At 41.8% G+C, this 25,932-nt stretch overlaps 1 protein-coding gene across 5 annotated transcripts in view; it reads right to left on the minus strand.

Annotated features, from left to right (window-relative positions):
• The window catches only part of LOC125258749 (5-hydroxytryptamine receptor 4-like), a 209,375-nt gene that overhangs the window by 48,398 nt on the left and 135,045 nt on the right, over window positions 1-25,932 (minus strand). For 4 of the 5 annotated variants that reach the window (XM_048175761.1, XM_048175760.1, XM_048175763.1 and 1 more), the window contains exon 6: window positions 23,817-24,373. In XM_048175761.1, coding sequence (XP_048031718.1) covers window positions 23,817-24,373 — 557 coding nt within the window. Of the gene's footprint in view, window positions 1-23,812; window positions 24,374-25,932 lie in introns of those variants that run through there. The other variant, XM_048175764.1, reaches the window with a different exon arrangement.

Genomic DNA, 25,932 nt, shown 5'->3' on the forward strand with positions numbered 1-25,932 from the left:
CTGTATCGGCTTTTGGACGGTTAAACCAAATGGCACTTCAAAATCTTTAAAATACCTTTATATAACAAAATATAATTAAAACCTTTTGGATTCAATAAAAAGAGATCAAGTTGTACTACCTTACATACTTTGGATGTCATATCTTTGTTTTTTATTATTATTAAGGCCTTTAGACAATAAAAATGACCCGTCACGTCATTGACCCAAATATTGCAATCATATAATCACCTAATTTTAATAAAACACTATAATAATATTAAGATCTTCATTTAAGCCTGTCGAGAGCAGTCTTCACCCCAAAACTATGTGAAAGAAATAAACTATATTTTGCATATAAAAATAAAGCCAGTATTTAGAACGTCTCGGTTACAAAGGTAACCCTCGTTCCCTGAAGGAGGGAACGGAGACGTACGTCGGATGACCGACGAATAGGAATCTCGCTAGAGAGGCCAATCTACTTCGAGTGTAACTAAACGAGCCAATGCACATTGGCATGCAATCATATGCATCAGCTGCTCGCCTCGCAGCGCGGGTATATAATGAGCAGCAGGTGCGTTGCATCTTCAGGTTTTCGCTGAGGAGCCGAACCCAGCAGGTGGCAGCATCAGCAGGACAGCGCCTGTGGCGACGGGACGTACGTCTCCGTTCCCTCCTTCAGGGAACGAGGGTTACCTTTGTAACCGAGACGTTCCCATTCAGTCGGTCACTTCGACGTACGTCGGATGACCGACGAATAGGAATCCCTACCAAAGCGCCACAGGAGGTGCCCTCTTCCAGTGCTCTGTTGTGAGCCACCTGAACCCCCTTGCCTAAGGACGGTGGGACCGGGCTCACACAGAGAGGGTCGATCACTGTTGTTCCCAAAACCCACTCAGTGAGACTATAGATACCACTGGGAGCGTAACCTTACGTCAGATAAGGAACGCTGCGGAAGCCATATCCTTCCCCGAAGGAGTTATATGGATAAGTACATATGGACTAACCTTGTAGGTTGTACAACATATGGAAGAACTGGGGTGACTCCAACTTGGTGGGTTCTCCCAGAGGGAAAGACACGGGCTTCGATTAGGAGCAACCGTGGAAAGCCGCATATGGGATCCCCGTAGGGTCACACATATGGAACCCAGCCTAAATCCGGTTCTCAAGGATTCAACGGAGTAAGGCCTGGCGACCGACGCTCCGCCACCACGTCGGCTGCCGAAGGGATGTCGGAGGACTCGACAGGGTCTGCCTTGTAGGGACTCTCTGGAGAAAAGAAGCGCATGTCGCGCAGCAAGCGGACACTAAGCCGGGGCCTCTCCGTGCCTCTGACCTGAGGCGAGAACACGGGAGGAGACCGGCTCCACACGAAGGCTATAGTACCTAGCGAACGTGTTAGGTGTCGCCCAGCCCGCAGCTCTACAAATGTCTGTCAGCGAGGCGCCACGAGCCAGCGCCCAGGAGGATGCTACACCTCTCGTGGAGTGAGCATGCAACCTGAGCGGGCAGGGCACGCCCTGAGCTTGATAAGCCAGGGCGATGGCATCCACTATCCAGTGGGCCATCCTCTGCTTGGAGACAGCCTTTCCCTTCTGCTGGCCTCCGTAACAGACAAAGAGCTGGTCTGAGGTCCTGAAGCTTCGAGTTCTGTCTATGTACCGTCGCAAAGCGCGGACTGGACAGAGCAAAGCCAGGGCTGGGTCTGCCTCCTCCGAGGGCAGCGCTTGCAGGCTCACCACCTGGTCCCTGAAGGGAGTGGTGGGAACCTTGGGCACGTAGCCAGGCCGGGGTCTCAGTACCACGTGGCTGTCGCCCGGCCCGAACTCCAGGCACGATTCGTCGACCGAAAATGACTGCAGGTCCCCTACCCTCTTGATGGAGGCCAATGCAACCAGCAGCAAAGTCTTCATAGACAGAATCTTTAAGTCTGCTGATTGCAAAGGCTCAAAGGGAGCAATCTGGAGTGCTCTTAGCACCAGAGCGAGGTCCCAAGAGGGTATGGAGGGAGGTCGAGGAGGATTTAACCGTCTCGCCCCCCTAAGGAACCTGATGACCAGGTCGTGCTGACCAACAGATTTGCCATCTATGTGGTCGTGGTAAGCGGAGATAGCAGCAGTCTGGACTTTGAGGGTGGAGGGGGACAGCCTACGCTCCAACCCTTGCTGCAAGAAGGAAAGCACGACTCCGATCGAGCATCTTCGGGGGTCTTCTCGGCGAGAAGAGCACCACTCGACGAACAGGTTCCACTTCGAGGCGTAAGCACGTCTTGTAGACGGTGCACGTGCCGAAGTGATGGTGTTAAGTACCTCAGGGGGTAAGTCACCTAGAACCTCCGCGTCCCGTCCAGGGGCCAGACATGGAGTTTCCAGAGGTCTGGACGCGGGTGCCAGAGAGTGCCCCGTCTCTGAGAAAGAAGGTCCTTCCTCAGAGGGATGGGCCAGGGAGGGGCTGTCGCGAGGAGAGAGAGTTCTGGGAACCAGGTCCGGTTGGGCCAGTAGGGCGCAACTAGCAAGACCTGCTCCTCGTCCTCCCTGACTTTGCACAGTGTCTGTGCAAGTAGGCTCACTGGGGGAAACGCATATTTGCGCAGGCCCCGGGGCCAGCTGTGTGCCAGTGCGTCTGTCCCGAGTGTTCCCTCGGTCAGAGAGTAAAACAACTGGCAGTGGGAGGTCTCTAGAGAGGCATACAGGTCTACCTGAGCCTCTCCGAACTCTTTCCAGATCAGCTGAACCACCTGGGGGTGGAGTCGCCACTCTCCTGGCAGCGCAGCTCGTGACAGCTCGTCGGCCACACGGTTGAGCACACCGGGAAATGAACGGCGCGAAGCGACCTCAGATGCTTCTGACTCCAGAGGAGGAGATGGCGGGCGAGTTGCGACATGCGACGGGAGCGTAGACCACCTTGATGGTTGATGTACGCAACGGTCGCAGTGTTGTCCGTACGGACCAGTACATGCTTGCCCCGTAGCAGGCCTTTGAGGCGGCCCAGAGCAAGACGTACTGCCAGCAACTCGAGGCAGTTGATGTGCCAATGCAGATGGGGTCCCGTCCAAACCCCTGACACTGCATGCCCGTTGTACGTGGCACCCCAGCCGGTGGCCGAAGCATCTGTGAATACCACAGCATGCCGGGACACTTGTTCTAGGGGCACTCCTGCCCGAAGAAACAAAGGGTCCGACCACGGGCTGAAGGCTTGGCGGCACTCCTGAGTGATTGGCACCCGGAACGTGCCGTGTAGCCACGCCCATCTCGGGACTCGGCCGTGAAGCCAGTGCTGAAGCGGTCTCATATGAAGCAGACCGAGCGGTGTTACAGCCGCTGCGGCCGCCATATGCCCCAGGAGCCTCTGAAAAAATTTCAGTGGGACCGCTGTCCTGCCGTTGAAAGTATTCAGGCAGTTCAACACCGACCGAGCACGTTCCTCTGTGAGGCGTGCTATCTGTTCGACCGAATCCAACTCCATACCGAGAAAAGAGATCCTCTGCACTGGGGCGAGTTTGCTCTTTTCCCAGTTGACCTGAAGCCCCAACTGGCTGAGGTGACTGAGCACCAAGTCCCTGTGTTCGCACAACTGATCCCGAGACTGTGCTAGGATAAGCCAGTCGTCTAGATAGTTGAGGATGCGAACACCCTGTTCTCTCATGGGAACAAGGGCTCCCTCCACGACTTTCGTGAAGACGCGGGGAGACAGGGCGAGCCCGAAGGGTAGGACCCTGTACTGGTATGCTCGACCTTCGAACGCGAACCTCAGGAATGGCCTGTGTCGCGGAAGAATCGAAACATGAAAGTACGCGTCCTTCAGGTCGATCGCTGCAAACCAATCTCGGGGACGGATGCATTCGAAAATGCGTTTCTGCGTGAGCATTTTGAACGGTAGCTTGTGGAGGCTCCGATTCAAAAGACGCAGGTCCAAGATCGGTCGTAACCCGCCGCTTTTCTTGGGTACAATGAAGTAGGGACTGTAGAACCCTGACCTCATATCGGCTGGAGGGACCGGCTCGATCGCGTCCTTCGCCAGTAGGACTGCGATCTCCGCACGCAGGACAGGGGCATCGGCAGCTTTCACTGTAGTGAAGAGGATGCCCCTGAACTTGGGGGGGCGCCGGGCGAACTGAATCGCATAGCCGAGCCTGATGGTCCGAAGGAGCCAGCGAGACGGACTGGGGAGCGCTAGCCAGGCTCCCAGAGACCGAGCAAGCGGCACCAAGGGGACCACCGGCGTACCCGCCGCGGGGCAGCGAGGTGGAACGCAGGGACGCGGCCCGGGGGGCTCTCTGTATGAGGCGGCCCGAAGCGGGGTCACAGTGTGCTGTGCAACACTTACCTGCTTCCACAGGTGGACAGAGGGAGCAGTCGAGGTTTTGTCTGCCTGCTGCTCGCTGCTGTCCGCTGGCGACAGAAGAGGTGGATGAGAGTGGTGAGGTTCTTGCCCTCCCACTGCCCTCCGAGCCCTCTTCGGACCCGGAGATAGAGGAAACTGCTCTTTTATTGAAAATTTGGGTACCGCTGGTCGTTGGGCCAGCGGCGGAACAAAAAGGGGAAACAAAAGATTCTCCACCCGGCCCTCCTCCGGGGGAAGGAGCGGTGCGGTCACCACCTCCTGAAGAGCAGTCCCATCCATCTCCGGGTCGCCCGTCCTAGGGCCGCTTGGACTTGGCCTTGCCACCCTTCTTTTTAGGGGGTGGCGGGACGGGCTGGGCACCCCGCCCGCGACCGGCTCCACGACGCCTCTTGGATGGAGGCTGCTGCTGCGGCGTGGGAGCGGGGGCGGCCGCAGGGGGGCGCCCTCGGCGACGGGCAGACTGAGGTGCCGCCGGCGGTGGGGGTGCAGCAGCTGACCGCCTCGGCAGGATGTGACTAATGGCCTCAGACTGCTTTTGTACAGCCGAGAACTGTTGGGCAAAGTTCTCGACCGCGTCGCCGAAGAGGCCGGTCTGGGACACGGGGGAATTAAGAAACCTGACCTTGTCGGTATCCCTCATGTCCGCGAGACACAGCCAGAGATGGCGTTCCTGGACCACCAAGGTGGACATCGCACGACCCACTGACCGCGCCGTAACCTTCGTCGCACGAAGCGCGAGGTCCGTCGCGGTACGAAGTTCTTGTAGAACTTGCGGATCATGACCACCCTCGTGTAGGTCCTTCAGTGCCTTGGCCTGATGGACCTGCAACAACGCCATAGCGTGTAAGGCAGAAGCGGCTTCCCCACAGGCCTGATAAGCCTTGCCGGTAAGATCCGACGAGTGCTTACAGGCCCGGGAAGGGAGAGACGGCTCCCCCCGCCAGGTGGAGTTAGGGCACAGTTGCATAGCAACGGCCCGTTCCACAGGGGGTATGCGCGCATAACCCTTCGCCGCTCCGCCATCAAGGGTGGTGAGGGAGGAGGACCCACCGACACGGTTTCGGGCAGTAAAAGGTGCCGTCCATGTGCCAGTGAGTTCTTCATGCACCTCCGGGAAGAAAGGCACTGGGGTGGGGGACTGAGAACCAGCCCTTGCCACCCCGAGAAACCAATCGTCCAACCGCGAGGGCTCGGGACACGGTGGAGGATTCCACACGAGCCCGACCCTGTTGGCGGCCCGGGAAAGCATAGCCATCATTTCCGGGTCTGAATCGGGCACAGATGTCACTCCCGAAGGAGGCAGCTGCGCCGAATCGTCATCCCCGAAAGTATCAGGCTCACCCTCCGATGCAGCGATCGACATCTGGTCGTCATGGGGAGCTCCGAAGGATACGGATGGTACACACCTCTGGGGTGGTCCACCGCGTTCCCCCGGCAGCTCTACTGGCTGCGGAGTGCACGAGGGATGAGGGTTCCTAGGGGGTTGGTTCCCCGAAGGAAGCGCGCTCACCATGATCCTCAAGTCACCAGTCCCAGCGCCCGAAGCAACCCTCTGAGGAGGATTGGAACGAGGCGCCGGGACCGGGACTCCACCCCTTTGCAGGAAGTGGAGTCTCGACCGCAACTCCGCGACGGTCATCATCCCACAATGGGTGCATGACTCGTCCACAAGCGCCGCCTCAGCGTGCCTTAAGCCCAAGCACGTGATACAGCGCTGGTGACCATCCCGAGGCGCCAGGTAACGACCGCATCCAGAAACACACAAGTAGAACGACATCTTTAAAAAGACGCGAACTACTCGTGTAAGCTCTTTCAGGAACTGCTCTTTCAAGTGCCGAAGCACGCAGGGGAAAGCCGCTGCAGCACAGACAGGGAAATGTGCAGCCTGTCGTGTGCACTCTCTTTGGAGATGCCGCTCTTACCAGCCGTGAAAACAGCTTTTCAGCGCTCTTTAAAGCGCACCGTACCAGCCGTAAGAACGGCTTTCACAGCTGACACACAGCTTTCTTTGCTCAGTGGGCAAAAAAAGAAAATAAACAAAAGGAGAGAATCGGCCCCGCTGCTGTGCTGTTCCACCTGCACCAGACGAGAGAGCAGTAGAGAGAGCTGGCTCGTTCCTTTCACACTCGCTCGTAGATACTACCATGTGTAGTTCGGCTCCGAAGCGAAAAGCTGAAGATGCAACGCACCTGCTGCTCATTATATACCCGCGCTGCGAGGCGAGCAGCTGATGCATATGATTGCATGCCAATGTGCATTGGCTCGTTTAGTTACACTCGAAGTAGATTGGCCTCTCTAGCGAGATTCCTATTCGTCGGTCATCCGACGTACGTCGAAGTGACCGACTGAATGGGAACAAATATTGAATGCATTGTGTTGTTATTTTCATGAAAATTAAGCACATTACCTCCATATCTTCATTAAATTAAGGTGCAAACTGTTAAGGATACAACATAATAGTATTTGTTGCTCTCCTTTTCATTTATTTTTATTTTTTTTATTTACCTGTTAATTTAATTGTATAAAATAAAAAATGATCACCATAATGAGACATTATTGAAACAATTCTAAGAATAATGAAACATTAATGAGAATAATGCAGGGGGAAAAACTCAACAGAAACATTCTGGGACTCATTATGGTAATGAGAATTTGATGGGCTTAATTGTGATGCAAATAAGTCACAATGCATAAAACGGTCCTAAAACAGGCAATGTTTTTTTTTTTTTTTTTTACATTTTTTCCTGTTTGTCTTTTTGGATGAAATGTGACCAAGGTCAAGGTCTTTACCTAAATCATTCTGATTAATAAATTAGAATCCATAACAAATATTTACCAAATTCAGTTAGAGCAGAAGTCTAGTTTCATGGTTTAATCATTCATTATAAAAGCCATAGGAGTATCTGGTGAAGTGTGCGCACAGTTAATCTGGTTTCTCGATATAGCACTGACAACACCAATTAGAATAAAACTCACTAAAAATGACAGATACTGTTTTCTTCTCACTGGGCATTTTGTTTGATATGGCTGTCAGTACTTGTTTCATTTCGAGGAAGTTTATTTTCAAAAAGCAAAGCACTCGAGGCGCACTGCTCGTCTGCATCCGAACACTGGTAAGAGCTGACATATGTGTGGTGTTGTTTCAGTCTGAGGTTTGTTGAAGAAAACATCCTGTCCCGAGTGAGAGATCACTCATGCAAGATAACATATGCTTATCATCAAAATCCAGAGCCAAGAGCGGGAAACACTTAATCAAATGCAAAACCAATTCAATGGCCTGAAGATAAGCCCATCTACGCTGACCCACTGTGACTTATATGACGTGTATGAAGATTTTATGACTGTCTCTAGTCATAATCAGTTAAGGGCTGTTTGTACCAAGGATGATAATTATAATGATAACTATAGCGTTTTAATAATCATTGGAGTCCGCACTACAACTATAACGATAATGACACAGATGAATGATATTGTTGAAATGACTTTCAGAAAATTTTTCCCCAGCTTTTTCATTCAGAATCCATCTGACTTTATGTGATAGATGTAGGCCGATAAGAGCTGTGCATTTAAAAATTACTTTCCTGATCTCAAGAGGCGCTGATGCTACAGACCTTTAGCCTCCTTGTTAGAGGGCCCGACTTCCATGCCAGCGCACCCGGGTTCAAGTCCCGCTTAGAGAGGCTGATTCGAACAGGAGGGGTGCCGACAACATTGGTGCCGTGACCCGGATGGGAGGGAGGTTTAGGGGAATGTGGTAACGGACGCAGGCCGGTAAGAGTTGTGTGTGTACTTGCACTAGGGCTTTGCCGATAAACAATATCATATCGAATCGCGATAAAATATATGTTGATAACGATGATAAGCTCTAGGCATTTTTACTCAATATGGATTAATATAAGAGCAAATCAGCAGAAATATGCGACAAAAGCCAATCAGCGTGCAGCTTTTAACGTTCACGTCAAAGAACAAAGTCAATTTCCTGCAGCACTTTGCAAAGCAAACTCGACACGAGGATGAAAAAAATGAGTGGAAGCTGTGACGAAAGTGAAACTAACCTCAAGTTATTATCCAAAAATGATGAAATTCGTCGTGAATCAGTATATCATGTAAATTAATGTGGCCGACTCCCTGATCAGTGCCCTGACAACTGAACTAGGGAGCTGATTGAGACACACCCATAGACTTTACTTGGGTGGGCCGCCCAGGTTTATTTATAGCCGCCCAGGTATATTTGGAGACACATTTATGCTTTTATTATTTTTATCCTCTCATACTTTTGTATCCGCCCAAGATAATGAAACCATCCATGATCGCTTAACTAGTGCAAAATCTCCCCTCGCCCTACGTGTTTCGTACCTGCTCGTTATGTGTGCGTCAGAACTGTTTACTCCCGCTGTGGATATTTCACAAAGAGCGCTGCATGTTGCAATGTCACAAGGTGGCGCTGTTGCGCGTTCTACATGCTCGCGCAACAGCGCTTCAGGCTGCTTCAAAGTGATTCTCAATCTCAAGCGATTGCTAATGAGCTCAGCTTGATGAATTATGACAATGTCTACTTTATGGCCTTTATATAATATGTTTTAGACGGATGTAAGAATCTGAAGGATCAGCCTGCAATTGTGTAGACATTTCAAAATAAGAGTCCCAGTGTATTTCGGGCTTGTTTATAATTAAAAGTCACACAATAAGTTAGTAAGTTGTCTTAATTTTTTAAATGTGTAATCTGTTTTTGTTAATAAACTATAGCTACTTTAAAATGTAATTAATGAACCCTCAAATTTTTGTGGCTTCAGTCATAGTTGGGATACTCTTTTAAAGCTGGCAGCATTTTCAGTTTATATATCGAAATATATCGTTATTGATCGATATGGGAAAAAATTATCGAGATTACATTAGCCCTAGTTTGCACTTATAATAAATGGAGTGTTATCATATGCTGGTCTGGACGCAAGTATAGTTTTCATTACAGTTTTCTTTATACAGTACTTATCGTTCTTGGTGTGAATGGGCCTTTGCCTAGTCCATGGCTAAAGCCATCAAAAACATCTTTAACAGTTTCCCTTCATAAACTCCATGGGTCATACCTCAATATTAATCTTACAAAATTTACAAGCAAAAACACTTCAAGCTGGGCAGTTTTATAGGGGCTGGAGACAAGAATCATACCTTTAAAATATGAGGCATGAGTTTGAACTGGCATCAGTGTGAGTGTAATGCTCAATTACACAGAGTTTTGAGTTTGCTTCTGAACAGCTGATGATGTGCACAAAAGCCAACTGTCATCGGCATGGCTGCGTGTTGTGCCGTGAAACGCACGTCCATCATTGCAGACAGGACTCACTCGCGCAGACATGCATGTAATCTGTCTCTCACTGAAACTCATATATCACTGCAGCTCAAGCGCAGCTAACGCATAAAACTGCTGTTGGTTTTAGTAGCGCCACCCGGGTGTTATGTAGCTAACCTTTGCTTCGCACGCACACTGTGTGCTAAAGTTTGCACAGGGCAAATCTCCTCCAAACCGAAACCTAATTAACTGCCTTGGTGTCTTAGATTTAGAGCATTTCTCACTTGAAGCGCATGAGAGATTCAGTTTACGACTGATAACAATTCATTAGCATAATGCTAAGCTAACAACATGGCAATTATGCGACTCACCTTTCTATAGTATTTAAAATGCTGTCTATGCAGGAAGAGCACTAGGCTTTAGTGTAATCTACAAGCGACACTTCTGTTAAGATCAATGCATCGTAAACTTGTACAAACAGCTTTGTTGTTTATACCAAGAGTGGTCTAGTTTTGTCACCTAGATTGGGTGTCAGGGTGAGGAGAGGATTAATCCTTCAGGAAGAAGGCAGCTTTTAAACAGATTGTCACTGAAATGTGCTGACTGGTTCATCGTGATGTGCCCTATGAGACGTTTGAACGATTGAAATCTCAAGTGAATACCAGCAGACTGTTCAGAGGCTCGTGTGTAATATGTCGGTTTCATGCCTCCCCAAACCTCATTTCAGATACAGCTCAATGCCCTCATCTCTCACAAAGCACTAATGTGTTCAGTGCATAATGAGTTTATGGGTCAATGACAAATAAGGATATCTAGGATGCTGGGAGGGTGATATCCTTGAAAAATCTCCTGAAAAATCTATCTGCTAGGTTATAAGGTATTAAATCTTTTTAAAGTCGTTTTATATCATTTAAAAAAAAAAAATAATAATAATAATAATAAATTATATATATAGGTAGTGTATACTAGATAGTTATTTACTGACCATCTAGTAAAAATTTATAAAATATTTTCTATGCACCCTGAATACACTTACACATACACTACTATTTAGTCAATATATTAAATAATTATTTTTTTATAATAAAATAATAAATAATATAATTTATATATATATATATATATATATATATATATATATATATATATATGATAAATGAATCATGAAGTTTTAAAAGTTAATCCAGCTGACTTTAAAGGTGCCGTAGAACGTCTTTTTAAAAGATGTAATATAAGTCTAAGGTGTCCCCTGAATGTGTCTGTGAAGTTTCAGCTCAAAATACCCCATAGATTTTTTTTTTTTATTTTTTTTAACTGCCTATTTTGAGGCATCATTAAATATGAGCCGATTTAGGCTGCGGCCCCTTTAAATGCTCATGCTCCCCGCCCACGGAGCTCGTGCTTGCCTTAAACAGCATAAACAAAGTTCACACAGCTAATATAACCCTCAAAATGGATCTTTACAAAGTGTTCGTCATGCAGCATGTCTAATCGTGTAAGTATGGTATTTATTTGGATGTTTACATTTGATTCTGAATCAGTTTGATAGTGCTCCGTGGCTAAAGCTAATATTACACACTGTTGGAGAGATTTATAAAGAATGAAGTTGTATTTATGAATTATACAGACTGCAAATGTTTAATAATTAAATAATGACGGCTCTTGTCTCCGTGAATACAGTAAGAAACGATGGTAACTTTAACCACATTTAACAGTACATTAGTAACATGCTAACGAAACATTTAGAAAGACAATTTACAAATATCACTAAAAATCTCATGATATCAATGATCATGTCAGTTATTATTGCTCCATCTGCCATTTTTCGCTGTTGTCCTTGCTTGCTTACCTAGTCTGATGATTCAGCTGTGCACAGATCCAGAAGTTAATACTGGCTGCCCTTGTGTAATGCCTTGAACATGGGCTGGCATATGCAAATATTGGGGGCGTACATATTAATGATCCCGACTGTTACGTAACAGTCAGTGTTATGTTGAGATTCGCCTGTTCTTCAGAGGTCTTTTAAACAAATCAAATTTACATAAGAAGGAGGAAACAATGGAGTTTGAGACTCACTGTATGTCATTTCCATGTACTGAACTATGCCGAGGTAAATTCAATTTTCAATGCGATGGCACCTTTAATCTCACCATGCATATTAAAATATCTAAAATCAAACCACATTGACTGATTTGGCAGACAAACCACAGTCAGTCATATTAATGATTAATATTTATTTGTCATATGATAAATATAAATATAATTAAAATATTTGATATATGGATAAATCATATTAATATATAGATTTATGAATATGAATTGTTAATATTTAATATTTGAAGGAAAAACCCAGCGTAAATGCATATTTTTTAAAGAAATAATAATAATATGATAGCAAACTACTTATGAGAAAAAATGTTCAGTATTTTACGAGATTATTGTACACTACCTAGACCCCCAATATACTGAAAACATTTTTATATATCTTTGAATAATCCAGACAAAAACAAAATGAGTGTTGCATAATTGACTCATATATATAATAGCTCTGCAAGTTTATTTTAGGGGTGGATTTTGATGCAGTCTGTCAGAAATGATTGGGCTTCCTCATTAAGCCAACCATAACTTTCACATATAATTCTTAATAGGGGTGATTTATGGCATGCTGTAAGAGCCAGAGACCTCAACCCAACACAAACACAAACCTCTCAGAGCAGCAGACATCACATTTACTTCACCGGCTGGCCTCCATAAAATCACTCACAATAGAAGCCATTTATTTTGAATCAGGTGTGTGTGCTCTTGTCCCGAGAGAGTCATACTGAAAAAACAATTAACAATCCACTATATCAAATATACAGTAGTGCTGATGAGGACCCTGGAGCATTTCTATAAGCATCCATGACTCTGCATGTTTCTAAATCAAGATTCTAAAGCAAGTGCTAACTCAGTGAATATTTCTGCTTTGTATGTGCTTCAAATAACAGCAGAATGAGGTGAAGAACACAGCAGGAAAAAAAAGTTTTGTTGAAAACTGAGATTCACAACAGCTTGAAGACAATGGCAGAACTGTGTGTTTGTAGTGTGTACTTTCTGCACTAGTGTTGTTTTCGGCGGCCTGTTTTAATTTTAGTTTTAGTCTAGTCTTTGTGTCAAGCGGTCATTTTAGTTTTTATTAGTTTTAGTCACGTTCATACTCTTTTTAGTCTAGTCAAGTATCAGTCGACTAAAAGTCTGAGCATTTTAGTCTTATTTTAGTCAGAATTATTCATGACTATTTTCGTCTAGTTTTAGTCGACGAAAACTGATGACATTTTAGTCTAATTTTAGTCAATGAAAATTTTATTTTAGTCTCTTTTTAGTAATGCAATTCTATTTAACCCAATCAATATAGTGCAAGTACCTAGTAGTATAGACAAAACTAAAATTTTCTTTTAGCCAAACCCATTTCAAACAAGGTTATCTTATTATATTGTTACCTTATATAGATAATACCTTATAATGCCTTGAGATGTCTCTTAAAGTAAAGACTCATAACTCCAAACTGTAGCAAGGAGAGTCAAAGGTAGGTATCATTTGATAGAACACTTTTTAATTTTTTAGAAAATATAAATTACATTACATTTGGACATTTTCATGCTGAAAAACTGCTGATAAAAGACAAAAAAAAAAAACATAATTTCTTTTTATAATTTTTCTTTTTTTTTTTTTATTTGACGTGGAATAACTCAGGAAGGAAATAAGATCAGAGAAAAATAATTTTTTTTGGAGATGCTCTCCTGCATGTGAGGTGCATCTGGTTCAAATTTTGTGGTGATAAAGTGTTATTAATTTTTTCGCAGCTAGATGGCGCCCATGGGCGGTAAACTCTGGTTTAGAGGCTCGTTGGGAGTTTTTCGAAATGGTTAGATGCATTAAAAAGTTGAGTTTCTAAGCTTTAAGATGATACCTATTTTGTGTTATTCCACATTGGAAAACGAACATGGATGTGTCCGGGATCATTGGATACACACTGCATCCCGGAAAGATGAGAGACATGTCTTTAGTCTCGTTTTCATCACGTGATAAAGGTTCATTGACGACGATATTTAGTCATAATTTTCGTTGACGAAGGCAACACTATTTGCACCAAAACTGAAAATGTAAATTAATAATGATATATTATGATTTACAAAGGAAACACTAGCTATTATTCCATGACAGCTCACGGGACCAGCATTAAACAGCGCTCATTAATGCCTGAACTGATCAATAGTGATTATTAATTCAAGTAATGCAGCTGATGCCAGTTATTAGACAGATACATTAAACACTCTGCAAAATATCTTAATGTATTCATATATACAGTATATATATTAAATACAGATTTTTTGCATCTTCACTGGGGAAGTAATATGCAATATAATAATTTATGCAACTACATACATTTATCCACTAACCATTCAGAAACGTCCTAAAAGTTGTAACTTCTTCCTGAGTCTCTCCATCAGTGTCGACTCCGGTTTGAACAATATAAGGCTGAACACCGTTACTGACAATCCTCATTTTGGCTGCGTGAGATTCTCCAGCTTTGTTGTTGTTGAGTTGTTAAAGCTCCGCCCTCTTCTGGAAAGGGGGCCGGGAGCAGCAGCTCATTTGCATTTAAAGGGACACACACAAAAACAGCGTGTTTTTGCTCACACCCAAATAGGGGCAAATTTGACAAGCTATAATAAATGATCTGTGGGGTATTTTGAGCTGAAACTTCACAGACACATTCTGGGGACACCAGAGACTTATATTACATCTTGTGAAGATGTATAAGAGATGTTTTAAAGTCGTAGTCTGTTTTAATTCTTAATCTATTTTTTAAATAAATGATTAGATCATGGCAAAACAAAAATGAGCATTACATCATTGACCCATTTACCTTACAGCGCTGATCTTTATCAGCAATAATTTCTTGACAAGACACTGCTAATTGTAACCTATAAGACATCCAGACAGAACCCAGAGGAGTCTTCAATACCCAGATGATTTTAACATCCCCATGTTGAGCTTCGGGTGAATTACTGAATAATTAAGACGGAAGACAGCAGGCCTGTGTTTAGATCTGTGTCGTCTGTGTTAATCTGCCTGGATCCCTAAACTCATTTGCCTGTCCCACAGCTCCTGCCTCCAGCGTCTCCGGCAGAGCCCCTGAGATCCCAACATACTTCACTCCAATGTTTATCAGCCAGATTAACATGTTGACAGCCCCACCATTTGGAAACAGTTCCACGATTTATGTCCTAGGCAGGTTTCCAAAGGGCTGTGAAAAACAAAGAGCGGTAGGACATTCTGAAGAGCCTTTACAGTCATTTGCACAGCCTAATCTGGACCCGCTTTCAGTGGGACATGTTTAGACAACAACTTCTGTGGTGGAGAGGCCTTTGAAGACTTTCAAACATCTGTGGGTTCGTTGTTCAAGCTGGGTGAACAGCGAGTGTCTCTGACCTTGAAGAAGGCTAAATTAATAATATCTTGTCATTTTAACATTGATAGTGAACAGTTTATGCAAGGAAATGTTCCTGCTATCTGTGTTAGTTTGAAATATTTAGCTCTATCACTGCATTTGATATGATGTGAGATGCTTGCGATACTTGCTTAGTTAAAGGTGCACTAATGATTTCTGTCTGTAACTATAATAGATGACGTTTGGACTCACGGGAAGAATGAAAGCTGTTAAGTTCACATGTCTCATAGCGGACCAGCAGTCTCCACCAGTTAAAGCAAACATCCTGTTTGCATTGTTTGTAGCTGATGAAGCAACTGAAACACAGCTGCTTTAACATGAAGATGGATTTGATGAACAAGTAATCCAAAGATATGAAATTCTCCCTCAAAATGGCCTTTTTGATTCATGTTAGTAAAAGCCTAAATAAATATGGTGAAATGTATTTGTTTAAAGGGGTCATGAATTGAGAAATCAAATTTTCCTTGAGCTTTTGATATCGTAAGACGTCATCGTACTGTAAGAATATCTTATAAGTTTCAGAACTGAAAACTTCCTTGTTAGTCCAATAAAAGCTTTTATTGACACCAGGCCCAGCGAGCGACTGATCCTGAAATGTGTCTATCTATGACAGGTGAAATGCCACCTCCGCAGAAGAAATCAATGCCTACTTCATCGTTGCAATGTTAGCCCCGGCCACTGGTGTGTTAGAGAGATGAGGAGAAGAGATTATCAGAAACTGAGTTCTGGACTCATGCCAAAACTCAACAAATCTCTTAGTTACAGCCGATGAAAGCATTCGTTAGAGCGCAGAAATTGAGTGGCAATGACAAGATCACTACTTTCAGTGATCTACAGTTTTGTCTACAGCGTTCATCACTGCAACCTTTCATGCCACAATCTAAATATAATGCCATAGATTTAAATGTAATGCAACACTTTTCACGATTAGTTTGAGAGCTGTAATAGTAAAAATGTGCTAAAAGTTTTTGAAAGAATAATACTTAGCTATTTCATATGGAGAAATGTTAGCCAATCACAGCAGTGGGCGTTTACACTGAAGTCTGACAGCAGACATGCCCCTTAAAACAAAGCGTTCAAATTAGAGGTAGAAAAAATGCCTTTAATTCTTAAATAATGACAATTTTTGATATAAAAGGCATTCTAACATTTTAAGTGCACCCCAGGAAACATTATAAAACAATAAAACAGCGCAGTTCATGACCCCTTTAAGTACTTGCACCTTTAATTTATCAAAGCTGAGAATGCAAAAAAAAAAAAAAAAAAGACAATGAGAAAAATATAGCAGTAAATTGCGACATGAGGGCTGTGGCATGGAAATGACAGTGACATGTCACTCTGTAATTGCCATCCCTATAAGCACACACTGTTGACAGCACAGTGTGTCTCATTCCCATGAATCATTTGGTTTGAGTGGTCACTGAGAGACCTGAAGCAGAAAGTACATTGGACACTGTCAAAACACATTATTCTGACCATGTCAAACTAAGGTGTCACAAATAAGGCAAATAGCAAATTACTTTTCTGGACATACACCGTAAACCTGAACAAAATTAGTTTATTTCACTCAAATATTGTTTCACTCAAATATCACTCATGGTACTTTATAGAAAAAAAGTTACGTGAACTCAATAACGGATTATATTAAGCTGAACTTAAACCGTAAACTTAAAAAAAATGATTTGCCTCAACTTCGTTCTGCTATCTTATTAGGGTTTACAAATATTAATACAAATAATATACAGCAAAAAAATATTATGCAAGAAAATTAAGACTTAAGAAGACTTATTAAGAAAAAAAACAAAAATTCTCATTATAAAATCAGCATTTACAACAAAAAATAATGTAATGTGCATCACTGTTTAAAAGTTTGGGGTGAGTAAGAAATTGTTTGAAAGAAATAGCAAGGATGCATGAAATTGTTCAAACATGACATTTGTAATATTATTAAAGATGTATTTTTCAAATGAATGCTGTTCTTTTGAACTTTACATTTATTAAATATATATCAAACATGTACTAACATGTAGTCAATGTTGCCTTTTTTCGTGCATGAATTCATGCATTCACTTATCATTAGTTCATGTTGAAGTATTAATTCAGGCGTTAATGCACGCTTATTCATGCACTCTAATTGTAAAGTGTTACCATTATCATGAGATTTTGACTAATACAAATTACATACAGAAATGCACTTAATTGTAATGAATAATAAAATCAAAATACAAATAAAAACTTGAAAGAGCTTCATTAATTTAAATGAAATATGAAACATGTTTCTTGTCAGTTTTCAGATTGAACCGTGCGCAGTGTTACATCTGCTGACCGAATTCCATTTTTTCCATTACGTCTGGGACTTCCATTTCACTCGCCCTCTTTAAAATGCAGAAACTAAATGATAGATTAACAAATGCATTATGGCTGTCTCCCCATGCCAAAGTGTACTGTGAGAGGGCCAAACACAAAGACATTGTCTAACTGGAGGTAATCCATTGGTGTCTCCATGGAAACAAAACCCACAGATCTCTTTTGATAAAGTGATTTAAAAGACTTGCAACATATGATTAGAATGAGAAGGAACAGCACACCAATATTCACAGTGTGCTCATTATAATCACAACTACAAGAAACTGTCAGAACTGTAAGGAGAAAGCAAACCCGAAACAGCTTCAAATTAAACTTTGGGCCTGCAGACAAGTGGACAATTCTTTTCCTCAAAAACTCACAGAAGACATTTAAGGTTTTTCAAATGACCACTCCTTTTCATAATATGCAGAAAATTAAATATAAGAGAAACTCTAAACAAACTAATGGCGAACTGAGCTGCACTGATCTCTATGGAGAGCAGTTGACATCAGAATATTTTTATTTGGCCTCTGTGAAAGTTTTTCTTCTCTTCCCAGCAAGCCTACCAGTAAATGTCATCAACAAACCATGCATAAAAGCACTAAAAAAATGGCAAACCCTTACTATAAATTATTTAAAAAATAAATCATTCATCTATTATTGATAACAGAGCTTTCGTTTCACTGCTCTGAATTGACTTTGTAATATGGAAGCTTGTTTCCGCCACGGAATAAAAAATAAAAAAAGGTAATTGCAACTTTTTATCATGCAATTCTATAAAGTCACAATTATGAGAAAAACATCAGTATTTTGTTCCTAAGACTTTATAACTTGCAATTGCAAGTTTATAGCACACAATTCTGAGAAAAGAAGTCAGAATTGCAAGATAAAAAGTCTCAATTATTTATTCATTTGTTTCCGTTCCAGAAACAAGCTTCCATATTGTAATGCATTACAAAAATTCATAATAACAGATCTAGATAAAAAAAAATCCAGTTAAAGCATATGATAATAGATCATTGTGAGCATCACATTTTAACCAGAAAGTTACTGGAAAACTAATTTTCCAAGGGATAGGATCTGCAGAGCACAACATGCAGGTGAAAGTGATTTCACAAAACACAACATGTTTCTGGATTAACATCCTTGGAACAACATTCCAATCAACCAATCAGATTTGATGGACAAGTTTAGAGTTTTTGTAAAGGGTTAGGGTCTTCTACATCAGTGTTATTCACCTATAATTTCCCTCTGATGTTATAGGTGTTATTAGGTTTAAGGGTAGGGATAGGTTTCAGACAGGAATATTGTCCCAGGATCAACAAAATATGTTAATCCAGAAACATGTCTTACTTGGCAAAATCATAGTGACCCAATGTGCAGCCTTATGTAATGCTGTACATTTTACTTAAAAAAAAAAGAAAAAAGAAAAAAGAAATGGTAAGTTGCTCCCACACCGCCACTACTGAAGCCCCTCAACAACACAATACGTTACATCATATTGATGTCCTTTATATATGCCATTCACTCAGCATATAGTATGTCTTTCTTCCATGTCTCGTTGCATTAATAACAAGTCACATCCTTACATTCTAGATTTCCCTTGAGGGATTTGACCAGCTGGCTTAAATCTTTAATCTTTGCTGTATCAAAAATAACATGCTACACTGTGGTTAGAGCCATAGACCCCTCACAGCGAAGAGCTTCTCTCGCTCCTCTCATCTTCACCAGCCACCACCAACATGCAACTGACATTGTAATCTACATTACCACAGGAAAGTTTAAAGGCTCAAATCATGGCCATTTCCTTAACATGTTGAGATAAAACATAATGTGAGTTTTCATACTCAAAGTTTAGTGAAGCAAGATAATATACTTATACTAAAACCCTATTTAGATTGGGTTAGTTTTGTATGAGCACTTGGGACATTGTAAAAATTACCCAAAGGTCTCTATAATGCCTTCTGAGTCTGCCATACCAGCCATTTCTGCACTCTCAGCTGTCACTGGGGAGATACCTTTTCAAAAGGTACACCTTTGCACTTTATTTACCCCTAAAGGGTGCATATTGGTACCTTAAAGGTACATATTAGTATCTTTTAAAAGGATACTGCCCCAGTGACACCTTTTCTTGTCTTAGAGTGTGTGACTTTTTTATAACGTGTGAGTTCCTACACTGAGTGGCTGTTTACACAACACCATTTTCAACTAAAAACAGAAAATTTTCTATGCGTTTTGGCCATTCATTTACTCACAACAACAGTGTTTTGGTAGCTTGACAACACAAACTTTTGATAACAGGTTTCAAAGTGCAAGTTTTTGAAAACGCTACCATTATCATCTCTGCGTAAACTGCAAAAAGGTGAATCTGTGATAACGACGTTGTATTACGTTTAGTATATCCACCTTTTTTCAGTGCAGAAGTAAGTTGTTTTCTTTGAATGTGCGAGATATGTCCGATTTATTAGCCACTGTAGGGAAATAACATGAATATCAAAACTGTAAAAATTAGGTGGATAGGCATGCGTGTTTGGAGCGAGTGCACAGGTATATATATGTGTATGTGCAAGTGTAGTCTTTCTTTACAAAGTGACATCGGCAAATACTTGTCTGGCATGCGTAATACAGCACTTTTAGTCATTTTCACAGATCCGTGTGAACGGGAATAGTTTTTCAGTTTTTTGTACACCGCTGTCGTGTAAACTTACCCTAACCCTCTACTGCACACATGCTGATGGCACATGAAAAAAAAATATTCCACATAATTTTTTGGTTCATTTGGGAACATCTTATTGATTAAAAAAAAAATATATATATATTTTTTCGTTGCCTCAGGGCAACGTTGTGCAACAATGCTACAGAGTCATAGAGAAAATCAATTAAAAAAAAAAAAAAATTTAAAGAAATCATTAAGTAAAAAGGGAAAAACACTTGAAAGACATTGATATATTGAATTTGATACATGCATATGTCTGTATCATGTAGTGTGCTATGCAATATAATGTACTTCATGTAATAAGATTTCACTCCGTGCGAAACTTCAAAAAGCGCTTCTTCTCTGCTGTGAAATAGTGGTGTATGTTACAATTTTTGCACATCACTTTGGGTGTTCCTGCACACCCAGGAATCTTGCATCTTCCCTTCTTATAATACATTGTTGCCAATGTGAGGTATTGTCTAAAACCTCCTCGAAAAGTACCCCTTATTGCACAACGTTGCCCTGAGGCAACGAAAACAAAAACTGAATTTCTGAACATGCAAAATAAAGAAAACTTCATAAAACCTGACAAAAGGCTTCTCTACACCTTCAAACACACACACACATATTTTTTATGTACAGTTCATGTCGTTTTAAATAAGATTACTAAAGCAAATAATATTGCCTTCTTCTCACACCATGTGCTCCTGTGACCATGTGTCAGAACAGGACGTCCCACCTAAATGGTGCTTGATATTGACTCCAACACCTTACTGAACTGTTCTTTGATACGTTCTCGACCTTTCTAATTGGTTGTTATCATTTAAAGAAAAATTTACTAAACATAGGGCTTAAGAAAACTTTCCGTTGCCTGAGGGCAACCCTGTGCTGTAGAGGGCTAAGACTGATGAAATCTCGAAAAAAATGACTGCCAAGATAGCTTTCAGAAACTTAATAACATAAATATATTATCCAAACACCAGAAGCATTTATTAAGGCCAAAAAAAAGTTTGTATGAATGACAAAGAATATGGATGGACAACACTTACAGGCAACCTTTCTTATTTTTAGAAGCATTTAATATGGCCTGGGACACACTAGACGATTTTCAAATCTTAACCAATTTGAAAACTGTGGGAGACCACAGACATAAAGACATAGCATTAAAATCCTCTGAATGCACACACTAGAAGATTCGTCCAGACCGCAAGACCACACACCTGTCATTTTCACAGTGAGACGAGATCTCACGGAGACTCGCGAGATCAAACGTGACTTGAGAAGAAAAAAAAAGTAGGGTGATCGATGTTGTCAGCTGGTTATCCTGGCGTGAGTTTTGTTTTAGGGGAAGAAAAACAAAGGAGTAAAAACAAAGTGATCTTTTTTTTCTCAATAGGATGTTTGTGGCTACCAAGTTTCAGATATACAAGCATGCAACATCCGGTTGGTGACGCTTGCTTGCTCTCATTGGCTATCGGGGGATTCACGTCAGAGGCAGCCCGATCAAGAGTCCTACATATCAAACATGTTTGATATTTATGATTTGGGATTGTGCAGGCTCTGGTGTGATGGGGAGCAGTAAAATAATAGTACTGACATCACACAATTGAGGATTTTTTGGACAAAAAGTCAGTTGCGAGAAGGATCGTTGGGTGGTGCAAATCGGGCCCAAAATCAGGCTTAAAATCTTCAAGTGTGTGTCCAGTCTAATTCATTAAAAGCACAGCAGCAGCTAAGTGGTCATATAAACTGTTGTTTCTTTGGTTCCAAAACATTGGTTCCAAAAAATGTTAGAAATGGACCTCTGTAAAAAATACAATACACAACCCTTTTAAGACATGCTGGATAACTGCATAAAACAGCAAAAGTTTATATGAATATTGTGACAAAGAATATGGGCGAACAACACTCTAGACAATCTTTCTTTTTACGCCAAAATCTTGCAGGACAGAAAAGCTCTGTTTTAGTGAAACAATAACCCTTCTCTGTCACAATGTTTCAGAGAATAGTTTAAAAATAAAGCAGATGGGAAGCAAAAGAGTTAAGAGTCCTAGCAGACGTGCAGTCTGAGATGACCAAAGCTCGGGTTTATGTTCTCATGACACACAACAGCAGAAGCTCCACTGCTCCAACATATACATGGTGTGCTCTTTTCTGAGTAAATGTTGTAAGGTCAAGGAGGTGAGCAAACTAGAAATGTCTGATGAAGTAGTAGAAAATTACACCTGACAGTGAATGTAAAAGGTGTACACAGCCAGACATGGACGAATTCTTTGCTGCCTGTTGCTCCAAACACTTGTGCAAATGACCAGCAGAAGTCAATACACCGAGCAAACAATGAGAAGCATTAGTATATGAAAATGAATAAATCTGGAAGTTTTCTACATTACTGAAAATGAACACTTTTAAGGGTGCTTTCACACTTTGATTGCTTGGGCCAAACCTGCATTTGATTGTTCCCCGTCCCCTGCCACCGCTGGATTATGTTCCCACTGGATCTTTTGGGTCCAAACCGATTGCATCATCAAACCTGTTGCAAGGCAACAACAACGCTGGCAAAATGCATAGAGTAGCTCGCCTCACTTTTATATTTTGTTTTTTGATCCTTTGATTTTGTAATGCATCAACACAGCACTTGCTTCTATCTGCCATGAATGCATTGCAAATGTTCTAATGCGCCCATTTCTGCTAAAAGCGAACAGAAATTAAATATACATTCTCTCAGCATGCAATGCATCAGTCCCAGTGTTACAGAATCATATGTTATCAATTGCGATTCATTTCCACAATGTAGTATGATTGCATTCATATCAGCAGCAAACCTTACCAGAGATCACATGAACCATACCCCAGATGACCTTTTGAAATCAGACTTGTGAACAGTTCGCTCCAGAGATCGGAAAACAGCGTTCACATCAACCAAACAAACCTGGGTATGCACCAAAAGTGCAGTGTGAAAGCCCCCTAAATCAAAGAAAGATTATGGACTAGGCAATTTAGGGCCATATTTACTAACAGCTTGTGCCAGAGCAAACCCTCTTTTGGCATTAAAAAACTACAGTCAGGATTTACTAAAGGCACGCAGTGAAAAATTAGCATTGAAAAGGCATGGATAGGGTTAATTTTGCAGCTGATCTTATTGCATATGCATTTGTGGGACTTACCTTTTCAGACGCAAAATTTTTGGGAGGAGAGTATTTAAATGAATCACGCAAGGTGATTTACTAAGGCTTGTGCTAGTCAATTTACTGGTATTTGCGGCATTATTCACTGCACAAAAAAGCATGTCTTAAACAAGACGCTAATTTGCACTGCTCTTGGTAGATTACATTGGTCATTATGGAAATGATCCGGCCACATCTGTGTTCTTTAATTTGCATGTCGTCAGTAGATCATGTGCAGAACATTCCACTCCAAGATCGGCTCTTTTTTGGAATTGCGCTCTCATGCTAATTTACCCTGTTTAGTAAATCTGGCCCTTGGTTTCATGCATCAGTTATTGATTGGATTTTGAGATGTGGCTGTTTCACTCAAACATTAATGTGGGCGTGCAGTCCATTGTAGATGGAGTTTAAGCAGGCTAAAGGCCCGTTCATACCAATAACGATAACTATATTAGAACCACATTAGAAAAGAGAGAACTAGGGAAATATAATGCTTGTCTCACTTACTTCAAGACGTGTGTAGAGCCGTTGATCTGCGTGGCCGTGCAGGTCGCTCCTGTGCCCAAGATGGAAGGTCGGCGGTAGCGCTTGTGTCCGCAGCAGAGAATGATGAGGAAGGCACGACGGAAGGACTTGTTGAGGAAGGCGTAGAGGATGGGGTTGAGCATGGAGTTGATGTAACCCAGCCAGAGGCAGGCCGCCCACAGCTGCTCAGGAACACTGTAGTCTATGAAAGGGTCCACCACGTTCGTGATGAAGAAAGGGGCCCAGCACAGGCAGAAGCAACCCATGATGATACACAGAGTCTTGGCCGCCTTCGTCTCAGTTCGCATGCGGTGGTTGCGTTGGTGGTCTGCGCTGTCTGCGTTTCCTGCTCCTCCGGCCCGCTGCAGCATGCTGATCTGTCGGGCGTGTGCCCGTGCCGTGATGTAGATGCGTTGGTACGCCAGCACCATCAGGATCAGCGGTAAGTAGAAGGCCACGACTGAGCAGGTCAGAGCGTATGGCTTGTTCACCATGAACACACAAGATGTGGAGTTGCCAGAGAACTTCCGCTTCTCTATCTGTCAAGAGGATGTTAAAACATTCAGCTTAAGCAAACACTAAAGAATGTGCACTCTTAAAAGTAAAGGTTTCAAAAGGGGGTTTTCACAGTGATGCCATAGAAGAACCCTTTTTGGTTTCCCAAAAAACTTTTCATTTCTTAAAAGAATCATGTTAAGAACTTTTTAAAAATCAAAAGAACATGCCTTAATGAAAATGAAGTATACTTCAAGTTAATTTTATGAAGTATACTTAAGTAATGTTCAAGTATATTTTCAAGTATACTTTTTGAAGTATACTAATATCAATTTACTAGTAGTAAACTTGAAAGTGCACTATTTCAATACTGCTTGGGACTAAATTGGCCCACTTTTTAGTATATAAAAGTATATACGTTTAAGTGTCCTATAAGTGTAACAGTAGTAAACTTTAAGTGCACAACTAGTTCACAGCTACATTTCTCATTTGTACTGCATCTGTACTACAAATAAACATAAGTATACTAGTAGTTTACTATTTTAATACTTGATACTAAACTTTTCAGTTTATGAAAGTACACTTTGAAGTATACTCTCAGTAAACTACAAGTTTAGTAGTTTTATACTGCAAGTATACCTGTAAGTTTTCTTCAAGTGGACATAACATCATACTTATAGTTCACTATTTATGTATTATTTTTGCACTATAGGTATACTACTATGTTCCTATTTAGGTATTAATTGTTTATAGTTTAAATATACATTTAACTTTAACTCTTTCCATTTTAATATCATTTTTATTTAGCTTTGTGCATTCTTTATTAACACTTGAATGTTGGCAAGTTTCATAAAAAACAAAAAGCTGAGAAAATCGAATTTCTGTCAAAGATTATGTCCGGATCAGATTCAGAGCGATGATGAAAACACAGATGGTGTAGATCGAGTCCACTGACACCCCCAAAAGCTTCACAGTCGTTACCTGTTCCTGTGTCGACATTTCATTCAATAACGTTAGGCAGTTTTGATTTATATGCTGTTTAATGTTTGATGATCGCATAGTTTTACATTTGCGTAAGCAATCTTCTATCAATAGTTTCTGCTTCTTCTTCTCCTGTGTTTTAATACAGAGATTCTGTACTAGTAGATGCATAATAGCGCCTCCTACTACAGTAAAAACATGGATAGCCAATAAATTCAGCCAGTGGCGCAGAAAGAGCCAAGTAGATTTGAAGTAAATTCCTATCCACGCTACCAGTGGACTTACCTACACCAAAATTCAGATACTCAGAATTAGGAACATATTTGTTTTCTTTATAAATCAATATTTTCAAACAAGGTAATTTTATAAGACAGTATGTAAAACTATGTGCAAAAAATATTTAATAGGCTACTCAATCACAACTACAAGCCAAACATACTCAATTATACTTTTAAGTACATCTTGATCAAAAGATTGAGCATGTGTATAGTCCAAATATACTTAGACCTTTCTGTCAGTATAGGTCAAATATGCTTAAGTGTGATTTTTAAGTATATTTCTGAAAAGTACATACAAAGTAGACTGAAAATATACTTTTTTTTTAAGAAGTATACTAATAGCA

This window comes from Megalobrama amblycephala, linkage group LG23, assembly GCF_018812025.1.
Source record: "Megalobrama amblycephala isolate DHTTF-2021 linkage group LG23, ASM1881202v1, whole genome shotgun sequence".
Lineage (NCBI taxonomy): Eukaryota > Metazoa > Chordata > Actinopteri > Cypriniformes > Xenocyprididae > Megalobrama > Megalobrama amblycephala.